The sequence below is a fragment of the Talaromyces proteolyticus genome, assembly GCF_021365285.1.
Source record: "Talaromyces proteolyticus strain PMI_201 chromosome Unknown BGW36scaffold_4, whole genome shotgun sequence".
Classification (NCBI taxonomy): Eukaryota; Fungi; Ascomycota; class Eurotiomycetes; order Eurotiales; family Trichocomaceae; genus Talaromyces; species Talaromyces proteolyticus.
Genome location: NW_025764280.1, coordinates 793179 through 819415, shown reverse-complemented (window position 1 = coordinate 819415; position 26237 = coordinate 793179). Strand labels below are relative to the sequence as shown.

At 45.5% G+C, this 26237-nt stretch overlaps 11 protein-coding genes across 11 annotated transcripts; 7 read left to right on the top strand and 4 right to left on the bottom strand.

The window, feature by feature from the left end:
* Nucleotides 1–419: 419 nt before the first annotated feature.
* On the bottom strand, nt 420–2635 carry BGW36DRAFT_425202 (putative protease S8 tripeptidyl peptidase I; the record flags this gene model as incomplete). The annotated part of the gene is made up of 3 exons (XM_046220084.1): nt 420–532; nt 608–643; nt 712–2635. 3 exons carry the CDS (start codon nt 2633–2635, stop codon nt 420–422), a joined length of 2073 nt encoding a protein of 690 aa, XP_046074081.1.
* A 540-nt stretch (nt 2636–3175) lies between these two features.
* BGW36DRAFT_446908 (cytochrome P450) lies at nt 3176–5000 on the bottom strand (the record flags this gene model as incomplete). The annotated part of the gene is made up of 3 exons (XM_046221712.1): nt 3176–3740; nt 3810–4910; nt 4947–5000. The coding sequence occupies 3 exons, from the start codon at nt 4998–5000 to the stop codon at nt 3396–3398; spliced, it is 1500 nt and encodes a 499-aa protein (XP_046074080.1). The 3' UTR covers nt 3176–3395.
* Nucleotides 5001–6164: 1164 nt separating this feature from the next.
* Nucleotides 6165–7737, bottom strand: BGW36DRAFT_337871 (agmatinase). The gene is made up of 3 exons (XM_046212998.1): nt 7499–7737; nt 7320–7446; nt 6165–7272 (listed from the first exon to the last, which is right to left on the bottom strand). The coding sequence occupies exons 1-3, from the start codon at nt 7646–7648 to the stop codon at nt 6281–6283; spliced, it is 1269 nt and encodes a 422-aa protein (XP_046074079.1). The 5' UTR covers nt 7649–7737; the 3' UTR covers nt 6165–6280.
* An 864-nt stretch (nt 7738–8601) lies between these two features.
* Nucleotides 8602–10087, top strand: BGW36DRAFT_374023 (putative short-chain dehydrogenase). The gene is made up of 8 exons (XM_046215638.1): nt 8602–8887; nt 8946–9029; nt 9104–9117; nt 9164–9322; nt 9395–9443; nt 9504–9577; nt 9646–9784; nt 9842–10087. Exons 1-8 carry the CDS (start codon nt 8684–8686, stop codon nt 9854–9856), a joined length of 738 nt encoding a protein of 245 aa, XP_046074078.1. The 5' UTR covers nt 8602–8683; the 3' UTR covers nt 9857–10087.
* A 441-nt stretch (nt 10088–10528) lies between these two features.
* BGW36DRAFT_425198 (acyl-CoA N-acyltransferase) lies at nt 10529–11213 on the top strand (the record flags this gene model as incomplete). The annotated part of the gene is made up of 2 exons (XM_046220083.1): nt 10529–10901; nt 10954–11213. The coding sequence occupies 2 exons, from the start codon at nt 10529–10531 to the stop codon at nt 11211–11213; spliced, it is 633 nt and encodes a 210-aa protein (XP_046074077.1).
* A 167-nt stretch (nt 11214–11380) lies between these two features.
* BGW36DRAFT_395482 (uncharacterized protein) lies at nt 11381–12541 on the bottom strand (the record flags this gene model as incomplete). Its single annotated transcript, XM_046218047.1, has 1 exon — nt 11381–12541. One exon carries the CDS (start codon nt 12539–12541, stop codon nt 11381–11383), a length of 1161 nt encoding a protein of 386 aa, XP_046074076.1.
* A 389-nt stretch (nt 12542–12930) lies between these two features.
* Nucleotides 12931–15931, top strand: BGW36DRAFT_337865 (ankyrin repeat protein; the record flags this gene model as incomplete). Its single annotated transcript, XM_046212997.1, has 4 exons — nt 12931–13658; nt 13709–14420; nt 14488–14573; nt 14623–15931. Exons 1-4 carry the CDS (start codon nt 13252–13254, stop codon nt 15929–15931), a joined length of 2514 nt encoding a protein of 837 aa, XP_046074075.1. The 5' UTR covers nt 12931–13251.
* A 592-nt stretch (nt 15932–16523) lies between these two features.
* Nucleotides 16524–17624, top strand: BGW36DRAFT_374016 (uncharacterized protein). The gene is made up of 2 exons (XM_046215637.1): nt 16524–16664; nt 16734–17624. The coding sequence occupies exons 1-2, from the start codon at nt 16598–16600 to the stop codon at nt 17243–17245; spliced, it is 579 nt and encodes a 192-aa protein (XP_046074074.1). The 5' UTR covers nt 16524–16597; the 3' UTR covers nt 17246–17624.
* Nucleotides 17625–18587: 963 nt separating this feature from the next.
* Nucleotides 18588–20890, top strand: BGW36DRAFT_128123 (putative mitochondrial dihydroxy acid dehydratase). The gene is made up of 3 exons (XM_046209333.1): nt 18588–18807; nt 18868–19081; nt 19139–20890. The coding sequence occupies exons 1-3, from the start codon at nt 18679–18681 to the stop codon at nt 20590–20592; spliced, it is 1797 nt and encodes a 598-aa protein (XP_046074073.1). The 5' UTR covers nt 18588–18678; the 3' UTR covers nt 20593–20890.
* A 1388-nt stretch (nt 20891–22278) lies between these two features.
* On the top strand, nt 22279–24301 carry BGW36DRAFT_292959 (dual specificity phosphatase catalytic domain protein; the record flags this gene model as incomplete). Its single annotated transcript, XM_046210950.1, has 2 exons — nt 22279–22480; nt 22536–24301. 2 exons carry the CDS (start codon nt 22279–22281, stop codon nt 24299–24301), a joined length of 1968 nt encoding a protein of 655 aa, XP_046074072.1.
* Nucleotides 24302–25130: 829 nt separating this feature from the next.
* On the top strand, nt 25131–25725 carry BGW36DRAFT_357028 (40S ribosomal protein S19; the record flags this gene model as incomplete). The annotated part of the gene is made up of 4 exons (XM_046213838.1): nt 25131–25160; nt 25199–25262; nt 25314–25374; nt 25428–25725. The coding sequence occupies 4 exons, from the start codon at nt 25131–25133 to the stop codon at nt 25723–25725; spliced, it is 453 nt and encodes a 150-aa protein (XP_046074071.1).
* Between the last annotated feature and the right edge of the window lie 512 nt (nt 25726–26237).

The following is a 26237-nucleotide window of genomic DNA, read 5'->3' as shown; positions in this document are numbered from 1 at the left end:
AACATAGTTCAATCATGCCTATCAGCTGACTTTGGAGATGAACCAAGCTCGGAAAACCTTCTTCTTTATCTTACATAGGCAGTATAGCATTGTTGTGGTTTCTATACTATAGCCGTTTACGTCATAGGCGAATGGACAAATTCGAGTTCACCAAGCAGAGGTACTACCAAACTATAACATGCCCTAATACTGGTTGTATTTCTAATGGACATGTATCTCAATTCTTAATGATCAGCATTAGATTGATGCGTCTTCGGTACGTACAAAATATGCATATTTTCAGTTAATGTATAGCTTCATACAATTAGAACAATATAGCTGAGGTTGACATCGAATCAAAGCACAGAAATACTTTTGTCAGAGATTAGATTTTTCTTGAAAAACTGATAAATCTAAGCACTATCCGATTCCTCCTATATCTATGGCAAGCTCAAGAAATACTCCCGCATACGAGAGTAGTTTGGAGTTCCAAGTCCGGTAACAGGGTCCCATCCCTGGGACGCCTGGAAGCCTTCGGACCCGCAGTTGGGATCTATAACGAAATAATTAGCGTCATCGCAGCGACTGGGTATACCAAAATTTATCATGTAGACAGATGGGAACTTACTCGAACCATTCGTGATATCGTTGAGAACAGATGGGTCTAAATTATAACAATTAGCGGACGCTTATCAGGGTAGTCGATCGTGAAGTGAAGTGCAAGTAACGTACTGGCATACAACGCAGGGTTGATAAATCCGATAGGTCCCTTGCCAATAGCAGTGCGCTCCTCGTTAAGAAGCGTGACAACAGCTCCAAAAATAGGCGAGGCCAATGAAGTACCGAAGAAGGTGCCTTGCGTTTGATTCACGTAGGTGAGCAAGAAAGCTCCATTCGCCGAGACGTCTGGATAACCACGACCAATGCGATTGTAGACGCCGCCATTCTCGCCGATATTGGTACCGTCGGCGTTGGCCTCATAGTAAGGAAGCTTTTGGAATGGCAGGTCCTTTTCCAAGTAGGAAGCAACTGCTTCGGCCTGGAAAAAGGCGGGTTTAAAGTAGTTCGAGAAACCACCGCCAGTAGCGAAGAAGTCGTAGGGCTCGCTCGTTGGGCCGGCGCCAGTGGCGATGTTGAAGGCAGTCAGGTTAACCTGCATGGCAGATTCGGGATCATGGACGGTGTCATTCGGGTATAGCCTCGTCGCACCAACTGCAGTTATATAAGGGCAGCCGGCAGGGTAGTCGGGGTTGTAGATGGTACCGTTCATGGTATTTGTGCTCAGACAACCTTCTTCGTCGCCATTGCTTCCCGGGAAGCTGGCTACACCGTAATCGCCACTGGCAACGAGGATCGTGTGACCTTGAAGACCGAGTTTGAGGATTTCATTGCATTGACGCTCAACATATGGCTTAGGGAGATACACTTCTGCCTCTCCGTAGGATATCGAGACGACACGGGTGAGTTCGTATGTGCCGCATTCCAGTTTTCCTTTGTATCCGCCCGGCAAGGAATCAGGATACGATGCGTCAATGCCAGGGCTGTCTCCTGTAATGCCATAGGCTGAGTAGCTACAGTAACTGCCATCGACACTATCAAGGAATGTGTTGAGAAAACCAGTGGTGTTGGTTTCGCCAGAAGAATTCGGCAAGTCGTCAACTTGGTAGACTGTCACGGACTGCGGATAGATGAGGGAAATGGCGAGGTCCAGATCGATATCGGATTCTCCACCATTGAGTGAACTAGAGGGAGCAACAGGGGCGCTACCACCATCAACGGAGATGACTTTAGGCTTCGTGTCGGCGGGGACATTGGTTGCAAAGTGTTGGAAGAAAAGAGATATATCCTCTTGGGAGAAAGTATCCGATGTTTCAAAAAGACCCATGGCATTTTCTGGTTGCTTGTGGGTTGCATCTGGTAATCCGTACAAGGCCTTGATACAGGTTGGAGTAATATTGACGCCGCAGTTCTGAAGAGCCGGGGGCAAGCCTTTAGCTGCGGGTGGAAGTGCCCAGCTCGGGTCATTTGGTGGTTGAACATGCGGTAGAGTATGACCGCCTTGAGAAGCTTTGCCGGCTCTGCTTGCACGTTTCCCAAATGACCTCTTCTTTTTCTTTAGTGGAGGCGAAAGCTTCACGCCAGGCTTTATATAGTCAACGTGGTCTGAAACGTGAACTGGAAGATAATATTCGTCACATCCAATGCGAACATCGCCGTTGGAGCCCTCCAGTTCGTAGAAAGTGGTCCCTAACAAGCTTTCGGCGTGTTTAGCGGGCATGTCGATAGCGATCCAGCCCTTATTCTCATATTCGATAATGTCGCTTTCGCTTACAGTGCCAGAGCTGAGCAGCCAGCTCTTCACGGTCTCCAGTGTCTCCTCGGCAGGGGAGAAGATCGAATGCACTTCCTCCTTGGACAGATGTTTGCCGTAGTTAGGGGAAGAGGGATGCGAGATATCCATCAGTCGTTCATAGCCAGTATGGAGATTCGTCTGCTTGAGACCAATGCGTACGGGGATGATAGAATCGCCATGGACGCGCCGTCCCTCGTGTGGCAGAGGGATTTCTCGCTTCTCATGGAGCACATGGCTCAATGAGGCTGATACTGCAATACCCGTAAAGAAAGAGGAATGCACGAGAAATTGTTTCCACAGCATGATTAATATACAATATACCGTTGAACAAAACTAATTTAATTGCAATAAAAAGAGAGGAGCCAACGAATGTATTATGGTTTTTAAATACTGGCTGAGACTGGAATATGTGCTGGCGGCTTAGACGCCGCTTCGACAAGCTAGGCAAATGAATGTGAGAAATCTGACAGACTAAGGATAGGTTGGTCGTTTTATACTTTCTCAGCCTTTAGCTTGACAATCCGACTTAAGGTAAAGAAACAAGGTACGGAGTCAGTCCGACCAATCCGGTAGAAGTTTCAATCTCGAGTAAATTGAGGCTTGCAAGTATTGCTACGCCGACCAAACTGCTTGCATCGATAGCTTGGCAGATGTCATCCAATCAGAGAATGAGGTGATTTGAATACCCCTGAATGTTATCGGACATCTTTGCTGTTCCTTCCTAGGTGGGCTTAGCAAGATGATACCCTACGGAGCGCTAGCAGGGCTAGTCTGGAGTTTCCAGCGGGGAGAAAAGCTTGAAATCTCTTAATTATTAGATGTGGTCCGCCTCAGACTAGGCACTAGAAGGAAGGACATTAATGTTGACAACTTAAATTGAGCTGGAATCAAAGGACGCAGCCGAAGGAAAAACAATGGCACTTAACCCTAACCCTAACGATCAGGTTACCAAAACTATGAGAGCGATCTAACACAAAAGTCTGTCAAAAAAATACAGAACTATTGATTCTAACTGAAATTACAAACACAATAAAATATGAAGAGGGTTATGAAATTCCAGAGCCTAAACATTGCAGCTACTCAACCCGCAGAATTGTATTTCACAATTTAATCCCCTCGGAACTGCATCATGAGTACTTGTCTGTTTCATGGACTCTTCCGTGGTCAATTTTGAAAGCCTTGTCTCATAATGCAAATATATACCTGCTAAAAGCAACTTGATCTCCATTGTTGCAAGTGGTTTGCCCAGACAAAGTCGTGCACCATACCCAAACGGTATAAGATGAGTCTCCATAGTACTACGATGATGTGAGGTCACATCTAGCCACTGTTGTGGCGCAAATTCTTCCAGGATTGTAAAGGAATTCTTGTTGTGGTGGATGGCAGTGACTGACGTGGACACAATTGTCTGATCTTGGTGTTAGAAGGGTTATTTATTGAACACTCAGAATACCGTGACTAGGGTCTACAAAAATACCTTTTCCGGCAAATAAACACCTGAAATCAATCTTCCACCATCAGGTATCACGCGTTCAGCGCGCCCACTGACTGCAGGTTTTAAGCGATAAACCTCCATCAGACAGGCATCCAGAACTGGAGCTTTGTTGATATTCGCAAACGTAGGCAAGCCATCTAACTCTCGGGGAAGTTGCAGTAGCTCATTGCGTATTCTTGTCTGCCATTTTATCTCTCTGCTCAGGTAATATATAGCATATGTTGCCGTGACAGACACTGTAGCCTCTGCTGCGTTTATGTTATCCAAAACCTCGGCTTCGATAAAGTCTGGAGCAAGCGAGAAGTTATCTAAGCCCTGCTTATGTCGACCTTTCCGGGAGAGCAGATTATGAATTAAACTATAAGAGTTCGCTTGATCGACTTTTATATCGCGAAGCGCTTTCAAAGCACGGTCACGACACCATTTTGCCAATTCTAGCTCAGCTTTCAAGTGACCTCCAATGTTTGCGTATTTACAGAGAAAAGTCATGACCTGGAAGGCCCAAGGAAATCGTACACGGAAAGGGCCCCATAGCTGGCAGTGCTTCAGGTTCCTGAGGATACGTCGCTCCTCGGAGTCACCCTTGATAGAATGAGAGCAGTGAACTGGTCCCAATACAATACGCGTAATATTGTCAAAAGCATACCAGTCGGTGAATGAGTACACATCAATAGTCGAGGTATTCTGGCTCAGTATACTTATATGTTCCAACACGGAGCGAACATTCAACCGGATTCCCTCTTCGATAAAAGTTTTGGTGTATAATGTAGAGGCTTGATAGAATGAAAAAGTAAGCTTTCTCTTCTTTTTGTGTTCTTCAAACAATTTAGTTGCGAATATGGAGTGATTTGCTCCATATCCTTTGAAATTATCAAAATAATTGCTTTTGTCGTATCTGCTGTTGGTGCTATAAATTTTCCTTGTCGCGTCGATCGAGGCCACCGATACTTCGTTTGGGGAAATACATACTATTGAACCATATTTCTGATGCCATTTAAATATCTTCTCATTACGTCGTAAGAAAATGTCGCCAACTGCCAAGGGTACGCTAGAGATCTTATTTAGCAGAGGACCTGGTACCCCCTTGAGTGGTCGGTATAGCAGTGGCCGAATGAGTACATGGTAGGTGACTAGCAGACCTGTTATAAAACTACAGGTGTAAAAGACCCACATGGTGAGATATTAGATTGAACGGTTCTTTGAGTAAGGTGTTAAAGAATGGATATGAAAGATACAGCTGTTGGATTTTTCTTTGATTTTGTTTCTTCTGGAAACACTGCGCGAGTTATATAGTTGGCATTCATATAAATGCGTTATGCGAGGTTCGTCACCGAGCTTTGTACTTTTATTCATTCTATTTCAAGCAAAAAGGTTCTTATTCGCTACTAAAATATTACAGCAGATCATCATACCGTTCCCGGAAAGGCTTCAAGTTTCTCTAGGTTCGGCTGAAAAGCTCTGGGTTTCTCTTTGGTCCCCCTTTCCAAGAACAGCTAATAGTGTTCCGATTGAGGTAAGGATTGAGGCTCAAGTGATTCGAATAAAGGTTTCAGCTGTGAGGAGGCGTGGCGAATATTCCTAGCCTAGGGTGACGAGCAAAGTCCGGTGACCTAACAATATTGTCCAGCCAATATAGTCAGAACAGACGCCTCGTATCTATTAATATCATAAAATGGCAGAAACGCCTGGATAGCGTCATTAATAGGGTAGCAGTCTGGGTTCTGTATTGTAATTGTAATCGGCAAACCGGAAATAAAGAGAAATGACCTGAGGTTTCATGGCCCAATTACGATGAAAGCCGGGACATTCTTGCTCTTCACCCATACTGAAGCTTAGGCATAAATTGCTTTATGCAGGGAGGTTACGTGTTTCTTCAGATATTAATTATGAATAAAGCTATCAATGCAAAATCACCAAAAGAAGTATGATCGGTTTCTTTTTATATTGGAGAATCCTTCGTATAACCAGCCTTCCAATCGTGTCATGCGTACATAATGTTATATCTTCTCTATTTGGACATGAATTCTTCAGCTAATGCGCTTATAGGGTTCTGTATTTGACCCCAGAACCATTAGGCACATGTCTCAGCTCGAAGACAACTAGAGAAGGCTGTGTATGATGTGATCCCTTTGGCCGGGTTCCCAAATCAGCTTGCATGATATGAAGATATTCGTCATTCCATTTCCATGAGGTTCCATCAAAGAATTTACTAATTACGAGCTCTGTTGGATCATAGGTCAGGTGGTATTTATTGGTCATTCTGTTTGCATACACCGTTTCTGTTCTTTTTGGTCCCTATATAGTAAAAGTCAATTGTTAGAAAACGATAGAACCTGTCTTCCCTAAATTACTTAAATACGTATTTGTAACATGTGTAAAGCAGGTACATGGTACATCAACTGATAGTTTGCAAGAATCCTCCAGCACCTGCCCATTGGAGTTTGAGAAGGCTGTTACAACTCCGTCTTTTTCAGATACTCCTTTTTATCTGTTGTATCAGGAGCACTCTGGGAAAAATATTTCCCCTTAGGCTTCCAAAGCTCAGTGTACTCTCCTTTGTCTTTCAATCCTTTCTTCACAATACTTGTCACAATCTCATAAATAATCTGTGCTCCAGATAATGCCGTAGATTCACCAAACCCATCATACGCTGGGGCTACCTCTACTAGATCAGCTCCAACGATGTTCAAATCTTCGATACCTCTCAGAATTTGAATTAGTTCTCGGGTTGTCCAACCTCCGGCTTCTGGTGTTCCAGTACCAGGAGCAAGGCCCGGATCTAGGACGTCGATATCAACGCTCAAATAAACTGGATTTTCTTTTCCAATACGCTCCATTATGATTTGGATTATCCCCGCTACTCCCAAAGAGTCAATATCATCTGATTCAATACGTAAAAATCCTTGGTTTTCATCGTCACTGTAATCTGTGTAATCACTCCCGGCCAAGCGAGTACGTAGCCCCGCATGAACGGAGGAAGTATTTGATATCAATCCTTCTTGGGTAGCTAACCAGAACATACTTCCATGGTTAAAATCTGCTTGTGTAGGGGTGTTGGCCCACGCAGATGGGAACTTCCCCGGGTGCCAAGTGTCGAGATGGGCGTCAAAGTGCAGTACAGTAATTGGTTCACCGTAGACCTTCTGGAGTGCACGAAGAGCTGGAAGAGCAATACTATGATCACCACCAATTGACACCAGTTTTGGGTAAGTATGGGATGACGGATCTTCGTAGCTGGCCGGTTTTCGAGCAAGTAGCTCTGCATAAGCGATTGTCATCTGATGGACTGCAAGAGCATTGTCAAATGGCGTTACGGGAATGTCCCCGCAGTCAAGGATTGAGGCCCACGACGTATAAGGGTTGATACCGGCCCTATGGTTGAAGCCTCGGAATTGAGTCTGGCGCGCAGATGCAGCACGAATTGCGCGTGGACCAAACCGAGCTCCTACGAAGGGTTAGTCAAAGCTGTACATGAATATGATAGTCACTTACCAGGCCGATAGCTAACAGCAGTGTCGAAGGGGACTCCAAGCACAGCAATGTCAAATTTTGTCTGGGGGTCGATCAAGCATCTAACATGCTTCAAATGGGCGAACGTAGAAATGCCGGAGTATGCCCACTATATCCACTCTGTTATCATATAGTAGTAAACAATAATGGAAGAAGCTCACATCAACACCCCATTTCTTCTCAAGTTCGGCTATAGATATTGTTTCTTGGTCAGGAAGAACGACTTGAGGGTTATCATGGAATGACCCTGCTACATGGCAAATGAAAGGAAACAGGACCAGAAAAGTAGCTTTGGTGAAGTACATTTTCATCAGATCTTTTGATAGGTCAAGCAAGTGAGCATATAGGTATATCAAAATTGACGGTATGGCAAATATTGAAGGTTAGAGACTCTCACAGCGTGTAAAGAAGAATATATTCAGACAGGGCTGGAGCGATATTAATAAAAAAGCAGTCAACATTGAAGAATAGAGACTCGTAGCGTCGTAATACAGAACTTGAAAGAGCCTCATCTTGATAGCAATTGGTGGCTATCCTCATCACAAACAATATAATCAAATCTGGTATCACACTAGTTATTCTATACAAAGTCTTCAGGCTCTGTAATATTTACCGTCTCAGAAAGATAATGTAACGAACGAGGCGGGATCAAGCAGCCAACCAGATATAGAGCCACCTACACAAAGACTTGCCGGTTTGGCGTATGACTCGTAACCGATGAGCTAAGTCGTTCATTGGGCATTATTGTGCATAGTATAGTTGCTTTTTAAAAAACCTCTTAGCACGAAGGGCCAAACGAAAGATATTGCGTAGGTGATTGATTTAGGTAGCCTTGCATTAGCCAAGAGGCTTGGCACCACTACATGTGAATACCCCCAAATTAATAATTTGTGCGTTATAGGCCTCTGAATAGCTACATACCAAAATACCCCGGTCTGGGTTGGCATTAAGAGCCTCATGTGGGGGTTTCGTTCAGTGTCATGTTGAAGCATTATCTGATTAGTGCCAGTGCTTATGACGCCTCACTTGAATGCCTTGCTGATGAGGAAGATCAGTGTCTCCATTCAAATAAAACGTGTTAGCGTTTGTGAAGATCGAATCTAGAGCGAATCTTCCGTGTTCGTCCTGACGGATGTAAATTACAATTGCAAATTTTCATCCGAAATTACTCCAAACGGCAGGTACAACCCCGACGTGTGGAACAACGCTAAGACTTAAATAGTTCTCCACTTTCCATCATTTCGTATAATCTCCAAGCTCCCCATGTTGTTCTCTACCAAGTAGTTTTTACCTGATAAGTATTCAGATCAAAGACTAGCCCTTAATTTGTGGAATATCTATCGATTATGATGGAGACACCCAAAACGTGGTTGATTGTCGGAGCCTCACGCGGCATCGGCCTCGAGTTCGTCCGCCAGAATATTGCAGATGGCCACCGCGTCATCGCGACAGCACGCAGTTCGAGTACTGGTTTGGATGCCATATACCGTGATGCCCCTGATCGGGTGAAAATCTTGACCTGTGATGTGTCAAGTAATGAAAGCATCAATGTGTGTCCTTTTATGCTCCTGTATCGATTATCAGAGTCTTGCTGATTTCTCAATTCAGCGATTCATTGGCCAATTAATTGAGTCGAGGGAGAAGAAAATCGATTATGCAGTTATCAATGCTGGTATTTTGGATTACCCCAATGTGAGGATGACCACACTGTTATGCTTTATCCCATCTGCTTCCAATGACTGCTTGTATAGCTAACCCTGATGTAGAGATCACTCGACATGTATATTTCCCCTACAGAATACATAATACAGTTCTGAGTTTTCTAGGACATTTGATAACTTTACCAACCATCTACACACGAATACTGTGGGCCCCATCATTATAGCGCAGAAGTTGCTGAAGTTAAGCGACGTTTCCATTGGAACGATAGCTTTCATGTCCAGCGACTCCGGCTCTACAGGAAACTTTCTTGACTTTGAAGATGGGTAATTCAACCAATCGTTATTTACTACCAAATCAAGTACAAGTGAAATACGATGCTAAACACATGGTGTTAGATTTGCTGCGTACGCAGCATCAAAGGCAGCATTGAATCAAGCATTGCGCGTATGTCGGCACCCTTCCTGTATGGGTCTGAAAGGGGCGTATGCTTAATGAATTACGCAGCACATGGCGGAAGAATTAAAGAGGAAAAAGAGTGAAACCATCATTCTAGCTTTGCACCCTGGAGAAGTGGCCACGTGAGTTTTTTTGCCATCCGTTGATTAGGGTTGTTTCAACACTATGAAGCTAAGCAGCATGAAAATAGCGACATGGGAAATATCGAGATTTCTTGGGAACTGGATGGCGGCCAGATAACAGCCGAAGAGTCTGTTCAGGATATGGTTAAAGTTATCCAGAGCAAGACGATTGACCAAACCGGAACATTCTGGACGTGGGAAAACAGGGTAAGATGAAATTATACAGAATTAACTGTTCAGAAAATTCTAACTAACTCTTGATAGGAATATCCCTGGTGATCGGTATATTTAGAAAGACAACTACTCCAAGCATATTTGGTAATAATATGCCTTTCGACTTAAATTGATCTTTAAGCAGACTATGGACTATTCGGATTTCCAAGAAAGTGCCACTCGTATGATGAGTTAGCTGAATTGACCGACATTGAGCTTTTCATATCATATTTTGAAAAAATCAATTCTATGCTATATCTATTTTCTAAACAGTCTACCTAAATGAGATGTCTCCCCAAAATCATCAAATTTTAGTATTTTCTAGTCGAAATCCTAGCCAATTTAGTACTTGATACGCCCGCGAACCTGATGTGGTAAATATTGTGTATTCAATATTTCTTTTTTCTAACAAAATATTATAATGTCTTTGACGTTCATTACATATATAGTTTTGAACAATATATCTTCAGTTTAACTTAGTTCGATGGCAGTATTATTTTCCGTATAATACGATATTTTACACGGTGAGGCTGTCGGGTGGGGAAGATGCGAAAGTATCAGGCTGCACACAAACTGGAGGGGTACGACACGTAACAGTCCGCCGTAAGAAAAAAAAATATAAAAGTATCTTCACGACAATAAGTATAGAGCCGGAAAAACAGAAATATTTCTCTAAAATAGCACCCTATCAGGTTACTATCTATACAGGAATCTATTCTCGTATTCTGGAGAGCAAGTATGACACTCGCTCTTTCTCTCGCCGAGGAAGCGGACGCTGATCGCATCGCCGATATCCACATGGCTGCATTTGGCACCAACTTAATGCTTCGAGCCCAGTTCCCAACCCCTTCTGTCCGTGACAAGTTGAGAGTGTCCCTTGCAGAAAAGGTGATCAATGAGATCAGGGATCCAAAATGGGAGATCCTCATTGTACGAGACGAAAAGGAGATAGTCAGTTTTGCGAAATGGAGGCGTCCAATTCTTGAGTCAGAGGTATATGTCGAGTCACCCTGGAATTGGCCAGATGGGACAAGACTAGATGTTTTGGAAGACTGGACTAGGATAGTCGAAGACGCGAGTGAAAAAGTGCTGTGTGGGAAGCCCTGCTACTGTGAGTTCCGAATACATGTAAACAAATGTGAGTGGTGGTGCTTACTCTCTAGGCCTAAGTTTTATTGGCACAGATCCTAAACACGAACGACGTGGTGCAGCCTCTATTCTAATACAATGGGGTCTCGAATACAGCAAGCGTGACAATATCCCAGTCGCTCTGGAGAGTACCCAAGTTGCGTGGCCATTGTACCAAAAACTCGGCTTTCGTGCCGAAAAGGATATATCTATGGTTCTGGAGGGACTTGGAGCTGATGGTAAACCAATCATTTACGAGGAGAAATCTCTCATCTTTAGACCTTCTGTGGAATAGTTCAACATTGAATACTTTAAGGCTGGTAGAAATGGCTGCATGGCTATAGGGTGAGTCGCTAGTACGTAGATTAAGCGTTCCAATTGTTTCGGTTGGTTTGGGACTAAACTTTTATAGATGAACATACTATATTCCAGACTAAATCCGCTTCATAGGAGTAAGAAATTCTAACACCATCCATATTTCTCGTTCGAGACCCATTCTATAGAGTCTTCTGTGCCATCTCCTGGTCCATACCACAGCAAACTACAAATTCCCTCCTCTTGGCGATGTTCTTCATGATATGGAACTCCTATATGCTTGATCAATCCTTTTATTTGAGGAGAAGGATCCCATATCTTTACGTGGTGGAGATTCCAGTCTGCTGCCTCCGCTCGTGCAGCTGAAATGATTGATTTTAGCTGTTCTATCTGCAACGGATTTCCTATATCAGATTGGTCCTCAACCACCAACCGTAAGATGTAGAGGACGTTGTTGGACGATCTTTCTGGAGGTTCATAAAAACGATGTGTCCAAATAGCCCAGATTCGATTCCCAGGCTCTCCTGTGATAGCTCCTTTAATCTTGGGTGTATTCTGGAACAGCGTCTGTGCCGCGAATTCTTCTTTGCTATGATGCCAAAGCATGTGATCATGGTCAGGAACAATCATAAACTTCGTTCTTCTATCACTTAGAGACCATGGTTTAGCGTTTATCAAGGCTTTTCGAGATAACTCCTCGTCCTCCTTGCAAAGTTGCTCGAGGTCTCCGGCCAATATCGGCTTTGCTGTTCGTGATATATCCGCTGATGGAGCGAACTCGATATGATAGCTAGGAAAAGCCCGCCACCCAAGCTTTGTATAGAATTCCTTTCCAATGTCGGAAAATAGCACGCTAGCCACGCAGTTCATGGTCTCAGTCTGCCAATTTGGTAAAACATTTGCTAACTCCTTCATGAGTCGCGAAGCATAGCCTCGGCCTCTATATTTTGAGTCGCAGTATACACTAGCGACACCGTGTGTGACCATCTCTGTCAAATTACTGACCCCTTCTTCATCTGTGATTATCCACGAGCGTTTACGAAATGTTTCGCAAGATGCCAGTAGGGCTCGTTGATTGGGAGGGAGATTCTTATCTACCAATATCCATTGGGTCATTCCTCCATCTTTTGCTAACGGAACTGTCATGAGATATGATGACTCTTTAAGGTAAACACTTTCAGGTAAAGCATCTTTCCAGGAACTGGCTGTCAAATTCCATATTGAGAGATTTTCTGCATCCGTAGGATGGGTCAAGTGAAGAGCTGGGGAATTCGAGTCTAGCAAGGGATGACCATTTGGCGAAACCATTTTTTCTATTTGGAAATTTATTATTGAGATTACATGAACTTTGATTAAACAAAAATCCAGGGGTGATGGAATCTTTATCAAAGATGAAGACAGACGACGGGAGGGGCTGAATATTACAGCTAGTAAATTGTAGTATCACTTTTACAACAAAATGAGGCTCTTCGTCCCCACCATGGGTTCTAAACGAGGCTGGCATGAACATGACTCTGTTATCTCCGCGCACAGGCCTTTGGTAGCTGGCTGCGCATGGCTGGTCTTGCTCTCGACAGTGCACGCTAGGCTGCGCTGACGTGGCCCATCACCGGTGTCACACTAGGGGGTTTCTGGGGGATGGTCTGGAGTTAGCTCCGCCGCTGTTAGGATGTATGCATCAATAGCCCTGTTAGCGTCGCCTGTCTGTTGGGGTCGGATGAACTGACAGAGAGCTTGGATGTCGTGCTCCGGTTCTCGCTCGTCACGGAAACCACCGGGTAATTAAAGATTGATAGGGTGTGACCCGGGCAGGCTCTTGTGGTGTCTCTTCTAAGCACTAACTTGACTATCAAGCAACTTGAAGTCCAAGATATGGAGAGTCGACTGCTTCACTATTTGTACCAAGCCAGGCAATATTAACATTACCCACCTTTAAATGAACTTTTGTCGCCAACAACGATCGTGTCAAAGACGAAGAAATGCGAGATAAATGAAGATACTAGTAATGCATTCGGATAATGGACCCAATCTCAGCAATCGGCTTATTAGCATCAATATCCAGCCTCCTCAAAGCCAGCAAAGGAGTCCTAGATTTTCTAAAGACATTGAAAGATGCCGAAAAAGATCTTTCGCAACTCGCTAATAGCGTCACTCTTTTTGAAGAAGCCCTCAAGGGCTTCGATCGAGTACTACGCAGCCGTCAAGCTAAACACAACATCTCAGAAGAGATTCTTCGAAATGCGATCAGTGAAGGGTTCACGACTGTGAGAGACTTGGAGAAGCGGTTGACACAGGTATACAAAACCGAAAATTCGGCATTACGGCGAATGAAATGGGTACAGCATAAGTCCGGATTCGAAAATCTAGATGAACGCATAAAAAGTCACTGTGCGCAATTGCACAGTTTTGTATCGTTGGCACATATGTTGGTATTCCTTCCTTCTAGACTACTCTGAGTGCTGAGAAGTTGAACAGGGAAACGTTCCTTGCGGTGTGCAATCAACATCCACAACTTCTTGAAGCATGTTCGACAATGGTCGACGAAATGATAACAGAACCCCTTAATGATACATCACCTCTACCCGCGCTTTCGAAATACCCATCGGCGAACTCATCGTACAGCGCATCAATGTCCCTTGGAGGTACAACCCTTTCGGCGACAAGCTCTATATCCTCTGGAAAAGGATCAATAGCCACCTCAATGTCGTCTGCTAGTAGTCATCGGAGGAATAGCAAGTCAAAAGGCTCACTTTCTGAGAGCGAGTTGGCAATACTAGATTCTGATGTCAAAGAACAGTCATTGATTATTCGTCGGGCGTGCCGATATGATTGTTATTGCAAGTGCCATACACAGTTTACAGACACCTCATCAAAGTCCAAGACTCGAATATACCGACAGAACAATAAATCAAAAGTTGAATGCACTGAACCTGATTGTGCAGCAGCAACAACGTCGTCTCAAAAAGGAGCCATCCCCGTGTCGATGTTTAAAAAGGCCATGTCACACCTAGTATCAGCAAACTCTATCAAGATTCGATATAATTTAAATACATATCGGATGGTCCCAGAAGGCTCGAACGCTATGCGATACGTGAAACATGGGAATCTGGAAAAACTTAAATTAGCTATTGAGTCAGGGGAAGCGACTCCGTGGGATACAGCGCCAGATGGCTGGTCCCTTTTGCATGTGAGTCGTCATTTTATTCTCATAGTACTGAAAAGCATAAGTTGGTCTATATTCTAATGAAACACAGACTGCTGCATACGCAAGACAGTTAGCTACAGTCGAATATCTTGTTCAACTTGGTGCCGACACAGAAACATCTGACCTTGGCACAAGGTCTGTCATCGCCCCTCACCCTCGATAAATATTACTAACTCGGTCTTAGAAAACCTGTCGATCTGGCATTTCTCAAATCTCGCGGTGCAGACGCTACCAAATTGGAAAAAGACATCGTGCAAGTCTTCTCCAAGGACGATGATTATATCGACGACTATGAATTCACCCCAATCCACATTGCCGTTCTCGACTTATACGAACCCACCGACACGGAACGTCCGACTTTAGAACGATTAATTGAATTTGTCGATAACGCCAATAATGCACCGGCAGGCACAAAGTGGGCACATTGGAAAATCAAATACCAAAAACGGTCACCGTTATACTTGACAATCATTGAGCAGTTCCGAGCTACAGCAGCCGAGAATGCAGACGCGCGCAAGGTGATTCACAACCTCGTTGATCAAAAGGACCGCAAGTTCCACTGGACGCCGTTACATTGGGCTAGTGCTACAGGACAGGCAGATAAAATGAAGATTCTCATCAAAACCGGGGCGGATCCCTTTATTCAGTCCAATCTGAACGCGAATATAATCCATGCTGCTGTCGAGTCGAATGCATTGGAGAGCCTGGCGTATTCGCTAGAAATTTATAAGCGTCACCCAAAGCATCTCAATATTGATCAGGCTAATATCTGGGGAGAATCTGCACTGATGATGGCCGCGCAGCGATGTTCGGTCGATTGTGTCAAGCTTCTCATTGAAGCTGGTGCAGACCGCAATGTCCGACAGGAAAACCAACAGGTTGCACTTCATTATGCAGGTCTTTCCGATACAGGCGAAAGTAGACGCGAAACAGTAGCTCTACTCTGCAAAGGAAATGGCAATCAAACTAGTCTTGATATCGATGCGCAAGATGAGGATGATAGGCCCCCCATCTTCGACTTTTTGGATGACCTTGGTTGTATGCAAATGTTAATTGATCACGGGGCAAGGCTCGACTTGTTTGATACCTCCGGGAATAATTTACTTCATCACTTGTGTATTCAGGGGGAGAACGAACAATTGAGCAGCTTGCTACAGCTGTATACCGATATGAATCTTTTATTGATACAAAAGAACCAAGATGGAAATACTGCACTCATTGAGGCTCTGCGCCATGAGAATGTGGACTGTGCGGTAACACTACTAGGACGCAAGGATATCGGAGACGCGGTTGGTCAAGATGGAATGGCTCCAATCCACTACGCTGCAAAGATGGGCAATGTTACACTGTTGAAAAAGGTGTTAAACCATTCGAGCTTTGTAAGAGGATTAAAAACACACGATGGAAAGACAGCTCGTGTTGTGGCAATGGAGGCTGGTCATTGGCGCGGGGAAATCAAAAGCCTCTTAACCCAGTATAATGCTGTAATATGATGTAATAAGTAATTATTTTTGAAGCTTTGAACATTATTATCTCACTCTCATGGTCTTGGGCGTATGAAATTCCGATATATGAATTTTAATGTGAGCATCATCTTTACAGAACAAATTTAAATCACGCCGACACAGAGAGCTCCGAACTACAATTGCCGAATGCACTGAGACGAGGCCAGGCAGCAATAGGCACGTTCATGTTCTTTAAAGGGACAATAGAAGCCCAAGTACATCTTCCAGAAGTCATTTCTTACACTCTATAACTTGAAAAAGACTTTGCTGTGAAACGAGTGTCTCTCTCTCGGACCCATTATTTGTCATCGTTTGGTATGCATTTCAGCATTTCGTCCCATTAGTATATACTCCTTATATTCCTACAGGAAGACTTCAATCGCCAACTTAGTTAACAGCTTACTTCTAGGAACCGATTAACGGTCTCTACTTTTCTTGAGTCATACATTACATAAATACCTGGCCAACCTTAACCCTAACCATACTGTGATCAGTTGCGTAACCCTATTAGGATTAGCGTCTATACAGGACTTGCCATACGTCATCGCGGGTAGACAGCATCACCCGTTGCCACCAATCTCTCGATTCATCTCAAAAACAATCTACAGGAATACTTACTCGCAAGAGAACTACTTGTCTCATATTGTCGCTGCCATGTCGGACTCAACCCTCGTAAAAGCCGCTCAGGTCGCGGCTACTCTAGCTGCAGCTGCAGCTTCAGGTGCGTGTTACAGCCATGTTTTTGCTGACGCTGCATACTGACCAGATGTTTTTCCATCTTCAATAAAAGGCGGTATCATTTCTATATCCGTATTCACTATCCCTGCTATTGCCCAGCCATCTCGCCAGTCCAAAGGCCGCGATCGCGAGAAGCCCGGATCTGCCGTGTCTCACGTAGCACAGCAGTGGGAGGCAACCTACGATCTTGGAAAAGTCGTTTTCCCATCCATAGCTTTAGCATCGAGCTTGCTCTACTCCTACGTTGCATACGCTGTTCGTGATGGAACGCATGGTCGTCGCTTGAGCGTGCTGTATCTTACTGCCGCCGGGCTGGTGGTAATGATCGCACCAATCACTGGAGCTTTGATTGTTCCAGTCAACAACAAACTCCATCCGTATACCTTGAGAGAAGATAGTTTTGTCAAGGGAGAAGCAAATGCTGAAGAAAGGGCGCGTCATGAACATGAGGACCACGAGTTCTCGGGATTGCTCCGAAAATGGTCCCAATTGAACCTTTTCAGAGGTCTTTTCCCACTTTTCGGAGCTACTCTGGGAGCAACGGCCGCTTTCGGGCTTGTTTAAAATTGCTCATTATTTTTCTTCTTCTCCGGAGTAGTCTCCGTAATCTCACTCTGCTCAAGGGCCCTCTTCACTCAGTTGCTAATTCATGACAGAATATCTCCAATGCTTTCCTAACTGTTTTGATTTCGGCGTTGGTTTCTTTTTTAAACAAAATTGTGCCCATGTGCTGTTGTTGGTTTCATTCCTTGGGTACAGCGCCACTAGTGGATGCCGAGGGCTACACTATCTAAGTAGTTCTAAGTAGACGATTTTTAAAGATGATATAGCTATTAAAATGTTAAGAGTCAGTGCTTAATCTAATCATAGTAATGAACAATGTCTAAAATATGGATCATAATTTAAGTTATAGACATATTTATATGGTCTGCTTGTCCTATGCAGTAACCCTAATCATTGGGTTCAGTAAACTGAGAACAAAATACATACGCTAGATATGTTTAAATTAATATTAAAAGTTTCTAGCTTCTGAATAGGATCAGTAATATGCTTAATTAAATAATAATATTTTTTTAGAGGATGCTACTATATAAGTATAGATTAAAAGATAGGATAATAATAATTTTAAAGCAGCCCACTTTTTGCGTACAGAAAGTCGATAAAATGAGGTACAGAAATTGAACCAGTACTAGTACCCTAAGGTATGTTAGATAAATAGCTTCCGCAGAGGTCCTATAACGTGACATGCTTTTCTTCCTTCAATTTACCGGCCCATACGTTTAGAAAGCCTCAGGCTTCGGAGTTCCCTGTCTAGGCATCTGGTGAGGCAGGACTTGCTCTGGAACAGATCCTCTGACCTTCACGCCAGACCTCCTAAGTGCTTACCTCAGGCCCCTTACCACTTCCTGACCTACTTCCTGATGGAAAGGAGTGCTTTATACCCTGTTTTACTAGCTAAAGACCAGTTTCCAGGGGACAGTTAATCACTATGCGGTCCACTTCTAAAAAAATGTACCAACTGAGACTCGCAGTCAGGACAAATGCTAGTCATAGTAGGTAAGTCTAATGAAACCATCCATTTATAGAGCACAATGCTAACCAACTACAGCATTGGTACAAAGCTCTGTGCTCATGCGTATATACTTCAAAAATAACATTTAATACGACGATAGTAACTAGTCATTTGTTATTGCCCAACTGCCATTGGTGCATCCTCATCTAGATACCCCGCATTGCCGGCATTCTGGCCGAGAACAACCTGACTGTGGGCCACCTCAACCTCAGGAGAGAAGACCAGGCTTGTTCAATTTCTAATTTAACCAATTTGTATTCTTTTTTATATCTTGCCACTAAATGGCCAATTCAACTCTATCGCACTGATATCACTCGCCCGGCACCATCCAGCTAACACGCGAGCAATCAGCTGTATATTACCCCGCGCAGCCGAAATACCGGTTTAAATGGGCAAGGAAAAGTTGACTGACGACATTTGAACAATGACTCAAGAACCAAGATACCTGGATTATACACCGGCCCCTTCGGGCTCAAAGCATGAGGATGGGACGCCCCTATTGAATAGATACTCAACCGTCCTCACCAGGGGACATGACTCTCCTGGAGCGCAGGTGAGACCAACCCATTCCTTTTTTTTTATTCATGTATGACTTTATCTAACGGGTTTGCAGGCAATGTTATATGCCGCCGGTGTACCCGACAGGAATGCTATGAAGAAAAGCCCTCAAGTCGGGGTTGCTTCCGTGTGGTGGGAGGGGAATCCATGTAACATGCATCTTCTAGACTTGGCGAAGACGGTCAAGAAATCAGTTGCAGACAAGGGGCTTATTGCCTGGCAGTATAACACAATAGGTGTTTCTGATGCAATTACTATGGGAACTGAAGGTGGGTTTAGTATTTGCTACACGTGCTTCACAGTACATACTAAAATATAATATACAGGAATGAGATTCTCCTTACAGACCCGAGAACTCATCGCAGATAGCGTCGAGACCGTGACATGTGCTCAGTATCATGATGCATGCATTGCCATTCCAGGCTGTGATAAGAACATGCCAGGTGTCGTTATGGGCATGGCTCGACACAACCGACCTTCCATCATGATCTATGGAGGCACAATTGCCGTCGGATATTCTAGTTTACTACGAAAGCCCATCAACATCTCGACATGTTTTGAAGCTGCAGGCGCCTACGCATACAACACACTTCGCCAGCCCAATGATGGTGGGGACACTAGCAAAACGAAAGACGAGATTATCGAGGACCTCGAGCGACACGCGTGCCCTGGCGCTGGTGCTTGCGGGGGTATGTTCACGGCCAACACAATGGCTACGGCTATCGAGTCAATGGGATTAAGTCTGCCGGGTTCCTCGTCAACCCCAGCCGAATCGCCCTCCAAAATGCGTGAGTGCGTCAAAGCCGCCGATGCCATTCAAGTATGCCTTGAGCAAGATATCACTCCATGCAAGCTTCTCACCAAGCGATCATTCGAAAACGCACTAGTCATGACTATGGCATTGGGTGGAAGTACCAACGGCATTCTTCACTTCCTCGCCATGGCTCGTACCGCAGAGGTCGATCTCACTCTCGACGACGTTCAGAGAGTGAGCAACAAAATCCCGTTTATTGCCGACTTGGCTCCTAGTGGAAAGTACTATATGGCCGACCTGTACCAAATCGGCGGTATCCCGTCAGTACAGAAGCTCCTAATCGCAGCCGGTCTTTTGGATGGAGACATTCCCACTGTTACTGGAAAGACTCTTGCGCAGAATGTGGAATCCTTCCCATCGCTGCCTCAAGACCAGGTTATCATTCGGCCACTTGACAATCCAATAAAAGCTACAGGTCATTTACAGATCCTCCGAGGCAATCTAGCTCCTGGCGGCGCCGTTGCCAAGATTACGGGCAAGGAGGGCCTCAAATTCACCGGCAAGGCTCGGGTATTTAACAAAGAGAATCAACTCAACGACGCACTGACGCAGGGCAAAATTCCTCGCGATGAGAATCTCGTTCTTATTGTCCGCTACGAAGGCCCTAAAGGCGGACCAGGGATGCCGGAACAGCTTAAATCCAGTGCTGCACTGATGGGCGCAAAGCTCACCAATGTTGCTCTTATTACCGATGGTCGATATTCAGGGGCCAGCCATGGATTCATTGTTGGCCATATCGTCCCCGAGGCTGCCGTGGGCGGACCAATCGCGGTCGTGCGAGACGGCGACGTCGTTACCATCAATGCCGAGACAAACGAGCTTTCCATGGATGTTTCAGACGCTGAAATACAGGAACGACTGAATAATTGGCAACCGCCCAAACCGCAGGTTACGCGGGGCGTATTGGCAAAGTATGCGAAGCTGGTGGGCGATGCATCTCACGGAGCGATGACGGACCTGTTCTAGCATTGATCAGGCGGCACGGTGTGAAATGACAATGCGTCTATCCGACTGGTTTCGAATTACAGAACTAGAGAAGTGCGATGTGTCTTTGTTGATAGTATTTCTATTCTTATCAGAGAAAATTACAGACGTTGTCCAAAGAAAATTGTTGAGAGGCGGTGAAACAGCTAGTCTCCGAATAATGTGATCTACAAATCAGCAACCAAGAGTTGCGGCGTCCACATGAAACAAACAAAAGCATACGGTCATTCACGTGGATTTTTGCGCGTTTTGCTTGGTCGGTCAAGGAAGAGTAAAAATCGATACATTGATATCCACGATTTATGAAGGGGGATCCTGGGAGAGTACCTATCCGTATCCGTGATCAATAAACCGGTGATTATGTGATATCTCTTCGGTCTCCGATAATACGTAGAATAATACGTACTAAATAGCAACTTAGATGCTAAGTGATGATGGCATCGTCTGACCATCCTTCTAGAATTCCTGGCAGCCCCGCCTCACCGGTCTGAATAGTTAGTTACACTTATCCCAGATATCAAACTGTCGAAATTGTCAAATTGGCTAGTCAAGGACAGTCATTGCATTGTAGCCCAGTATGCTTGCCTGGCGACGCTCGACCATGGGTTGCGGTCTTGCGATCCACAGGATCTGCTGTGATCTCGCCAGTCAGGGAGCAGCTTCCGACCACGTCATAGTCTCTGCTGTGTACAGTGTAGACGGTCCACGGCATCTGAAGAACGGAGTACATGTACGGGGTCGCACAGCGAGCAACTCAAACATGCAACACTCGCGTGTATATCCGGGCATAAATCATCGATATCGCCCTCGTGTATGGCCACAATACAGCTATGAGTATTCCAGAGCTGTGTCCTGTCAGAGTATTATTATGTTTTTTTATTGTTCCAGGATCGTCCAAAGACTAATAATTAATTAACAGCCGTTGCCCAACTAGCGGCTGCGGGCCGATCGGTCTCTCGGATAGGCGAATCCGCCACGCCAAGGATTCGTCCGCAACTTTCTCTGACAACCAACGGTCTCTGCACCACCATCGACGTCCCTTCGCCATTGGCCACTTGCCGTTGCTTGCCAGATATCCAACTAATCTGATAGTTGATACTTGACGGTGATACTGAGCTCATTCTGGCATCTTAGCGTGTCGGTGGCTTTCTGCGGTACGTCGCCCTCCCTCCGCCTTTCTATTTCTGCACCCATGTCGATCCTCCTTGGTTGCGCTGCCCTGCTCGACTTGTCAAGTGAGGCATGGTGCCATCTGCGAGACGAGCCGAAAACTAACCAGCCTGTCGCATTCCAGACCACCTCCACGGGCCCGGCTCCTAGGCGCTGGGATCCCGGGGAAAGCTCAAAGGTCCAGCGCTGAGGCCAATGCCCTAAGCAGCATTAGTGACCTCCTGAAAAGAGCAGGCCTGGGTGACGTTGGCGGTGCTGTGTGCTGCCGTTATAAGTCACTCCCGATTCCAGCCCAACGAGATGATGTCCGAAGACCACGCCCTCTCCTCGTCAGCCTTTCCCTCGATTTCGTCCATCACCTCGTATATATATTCATGCACAAGCCGACAGAGCGACTGGTACCAGTGGCTATCATATCCGTGGGAATACGACCCTGATAACCATAATGTGCACATAAATATATCGAGTTTGGCGTTGTGGACAGCGTGCGTGACTACAATGGCTGCTGCTTGTGGATTGTTCTCCCGTTGGGCTCGAAAGCCCCATCCGCAACAAGGACGGGAACAGCGTCGTCGTAAACATACTGCCGCAACACTCGTATCATCTGGAGAGGATACTGACGAGAGTTCTTCATTGCGGAAGCCTGTCGCGGTAGACGAAAAGGAGTTTGCCACTGTCTACCGCCGCTTCTCTCCAAGCGGTACGTATGTCTATCCGATGCCATTGGACGTGGAATTAACTTTCATTTCTTTCAGACGAATATGTCGACCCCGGCTTGTTGAAAAAACACTCGGATTATCTTTCCTACACCACATCCGTCACCACCTATCCATCCATTAGGACTTTCTTCTCCCCGCATCCCCATATGAGCAAACTCCCGTCCAAACCTACGCCAGTGCCTATGCTTGTGTTCGTCCATGGACTAGGCGGTTCTCTCGCACAATTCCATCACCTACTAACTAGTTTGTCGAACGTTGGACCCTGCTTCGGAATTGATTTACCTGGATGCGGCCTCTCGAAATTTTCACCTACATCATGGAAGGCTTATTCAATTGAAGCTTTGGCAGAATTACTTGCAGTTGCCATTGAGCAACATCGTGATAAGGATGCCGGTCAGGGAGTGATCCTGATTGCACATAGCATGGGCTGCTCGCTGTCGGCACTACTCGCCTCGTCCACTTCTCCTGTGGTTACTGCCTTACAACCACAAATTCAAGGCGTAATTGCCATCTGCCCCAAAGCCTCACCACCAACATCTAAAGAAGCTGCTCTCTTCCGCAAACTGCTTTGTATTCCTACGCCAATTTTTGACCTGTGGCGTCTTTGGGACCGTCGAGGTGGGATTCATAGCAAAAGTGTCACCCGTTTTGTCGGTAAAGATGCCGACCCCGACACCAAACAGTTACAAGTGCGGTTTAATTCGCAAAGTCGAAGTGCAGTCTGGAGAAGAATGGCCTGGGGTACCCTACCCACATTTGAAGGAGAGAGACCGATTGGCGGTATGCCAGGCCAGACGGTCTGGGCGGGCATCCAGGCACCGCTTTTGCTAATAGCCGGAGAAGCTGACACAGTAACAAAGCCCGCAGAAGTTGAGAAGATCTTGAAGTTTCTCGAAGACCCGAATACAACATCTATAACAAACGGAGACTCGAAGAATGCGGTCATTCCTGACGCTGCTCGAGTTCAAGATTCGAAGGAAGGCGTTTTTGTTGACCCCCGCGCCCATGAGGAAGCTTATGGGGTTGACACATTGAAAAGCGAATCTAAAGACGCCAAGTCTAGCCAGGGGAAAGTTGTCAAAACTAGAATCCTGCCAGATCCAGCTTCTCACGCTTTGCTATATGATCGTGCCACTTACCGAACACTCGCCGGCTTGATCCAGGACTTTCTCCAAAAGCACATTGACCACCGTCTGAGTCTAGGGTGGCAGCTTCAACATCTTAACACCTCTGGGAAGTGGGATGTGAAGAACCTGGTCAAGTGGCAGAAAGTCGCTCCTACCTCCAGTCCCATAGCGGACACCTTCATTGCCATGAAGATGCTTCGTGGAGTGGACGAGGAGCACAACCCAGTTCGTTTTTCTGCACAATGGAAAGGCAAGATCCATGCCGTAATTGACATTAGCCATGAAAATCCAGTCTATGATCCGAATGAGCTGGAAAATGGAGGGATCCACTACCATAAACACCCAACAGTGTCCAAAATCCCACCCACGCCGGATGAAACCCGGGACTTTATTGGTCTAGTCGACCAATTGGAGAAGGAAATCTCCGAAACGATGAAGAAGCGTGTGGACGAGGCTACAACACGTCCGCTGGTCGGAGTACATTGCCATTACGGCTTTAATCGAACGGGATTCCTCATAACCAGCTACCTCATCGAGAGGAAAGGCTTCAGTGTGCAAGATGCTGTGGACGAATTCGAAAAGTGTAGACCACCCGGCATTCGACACGCGCATTTCATAGACACATTGTTTGTTCGGTATTGTGTTGGGCTCAAGCGAAGCACAACTTTGGAATGATGCGCAAAGCGTGTATATGACTACTTTTGTATAATTTCTTGAAGGTCGAGGCGCAGAATTGGAAGGAGGCATTATTGCCTATTGGGTATCATACGCATGGATGCATTATCGGATACCCTGTATATATAATTATCACTTGTAGTTTATTGTTATGAGACTTCCAGATTGCTCAATTCAGCGATTGGAATCCTACTATCAATAATGATTTTCAAAATTTCCTGTGCTGTTCGTGCTGCAAATTAATATATGGACATTAAGTCACGTGATATTTTCTCTGCCTAACTAACTAGGCAGCAATTGCGCCAAGACGCTAACCCTGAAAGGACAAGCGAAACCCGCCCGCACAAAATTAGCTGAGGTAATCCCACAAATCTCGAAGAGCAGCGTCCCTTAGCGAAACTTTTGAGGTTCTTCGACCAACGACGACAACGACAAACCGTCCCTGCCACCCCTTTTCACCCTCTTCCGACAGAGAACGCAGACATACAGTCGCAATCATGGGTGGTGTCACAGTCCGGGACGTCGATGTAAGGAATTCTCCTGTGCCTTTTCTTCTACCTTGATCTTCACCTTGATCTTCCGACTCGAGGCCGAGAATGGCTTTGGATGTCCGCGCCTCCGATTGCTTTCCTCTCTCTGTGCTTCGTCCGTCCCGAAAGTACGCGGAATTCTGAACATAATGTGGAGGGGTGTTGTGGAATATCTTGGTCTTGTTTTGATGTCGACTTTGGTGATGGATGGGTATACGTCAATTGTTGTATTCGTACAATAATTCAACAAGGGAATACGAGCACAAAGAGAGGGATTTTTCGAAGCATGGACACCGGGCATGGAAGATCTAGGCATTACCAGGGCAGATGTGTGTGCGAGAACATGTGCTAATAAGAGTGTGTACAGGCCCAAAAGTTCATTGGGGCTTACTCCGCTTTCTTGAAGCGTCAAGGAAAGCTTCAAATTCCTGGTATGCTAGAGCACTAAATCGCAATTGTGTATAGTTCTAACCGACTTCTAGGATGGGTCGATACTGTCAAGACCTCTGCTTCCAACGAACTCCCCCCTCAGGACGCTGACTGGTATGACGAATCGCTCGGTAATTGTTAAGACTAAATTATTAAAAATGGCCCAGGTTCTACGTTCGCGCCGCCGCCGTTGCCCGTCACATCTACCTCCGCAAGACTGTCGGCGTTGGCCGTCTCCGCAAGGTTCACGGCTCAACCAAGAACCGTGGCTCTGCCCCATCCCACCACGTCGACGCCTCCGGCCAGGTTGACCGCCGAGTTCTCCAGGCGCTTGAGAAGATTGGTGTTCTTGAGATCGATGAGGAGAAGGGTGGCCGACGGATCACCCAGAGCGGCCAACGTGATTTGGACCGTATCGCCAAGACCACCGTGGACGAGGAGGAGGAGGAGGAAGACGATGAGTAAATTAATTTTTTCGTCGATTGGTCACGAATAAAAATTGATTTCTCGCATTTCATCTTCAAATCCGGGTGTTCTTAACGTTCCATGTCTCTTTTTTCCTCCCTTTTTCTTTTAGATTTACAACGCACTATTTCTTCTCTCTTAATCATTTTTTCTTCTGTCATGTTACGGAGAATCAATGTACGAAAGTGGGCCTTTGGTTTTCAATGGTCCGACGGTGACGCCATGGATGATGATGTTGCCTATCCAATGGGGCTAGGAGGATGGTTATGCGATGCTTAAAACAACCGTGTGACCTTAATCCAGGGGGTGTGTGAAGATACATGCTATGCCAAAGTATCAAGTCCGACAGGTTCATACGAAAATGGAGTCCGTGGAGTTGGCCAGGGACTCGGGACACGGGACAATCATGTCGGCAAACAAAAAAGATAATCCAATCAATCTGAAAGAAAATCCTTCAAATTGTCATTTCCTTACCTTGCCAAGTGTCTAGTCAGACGGGGAGAATCGCCTAC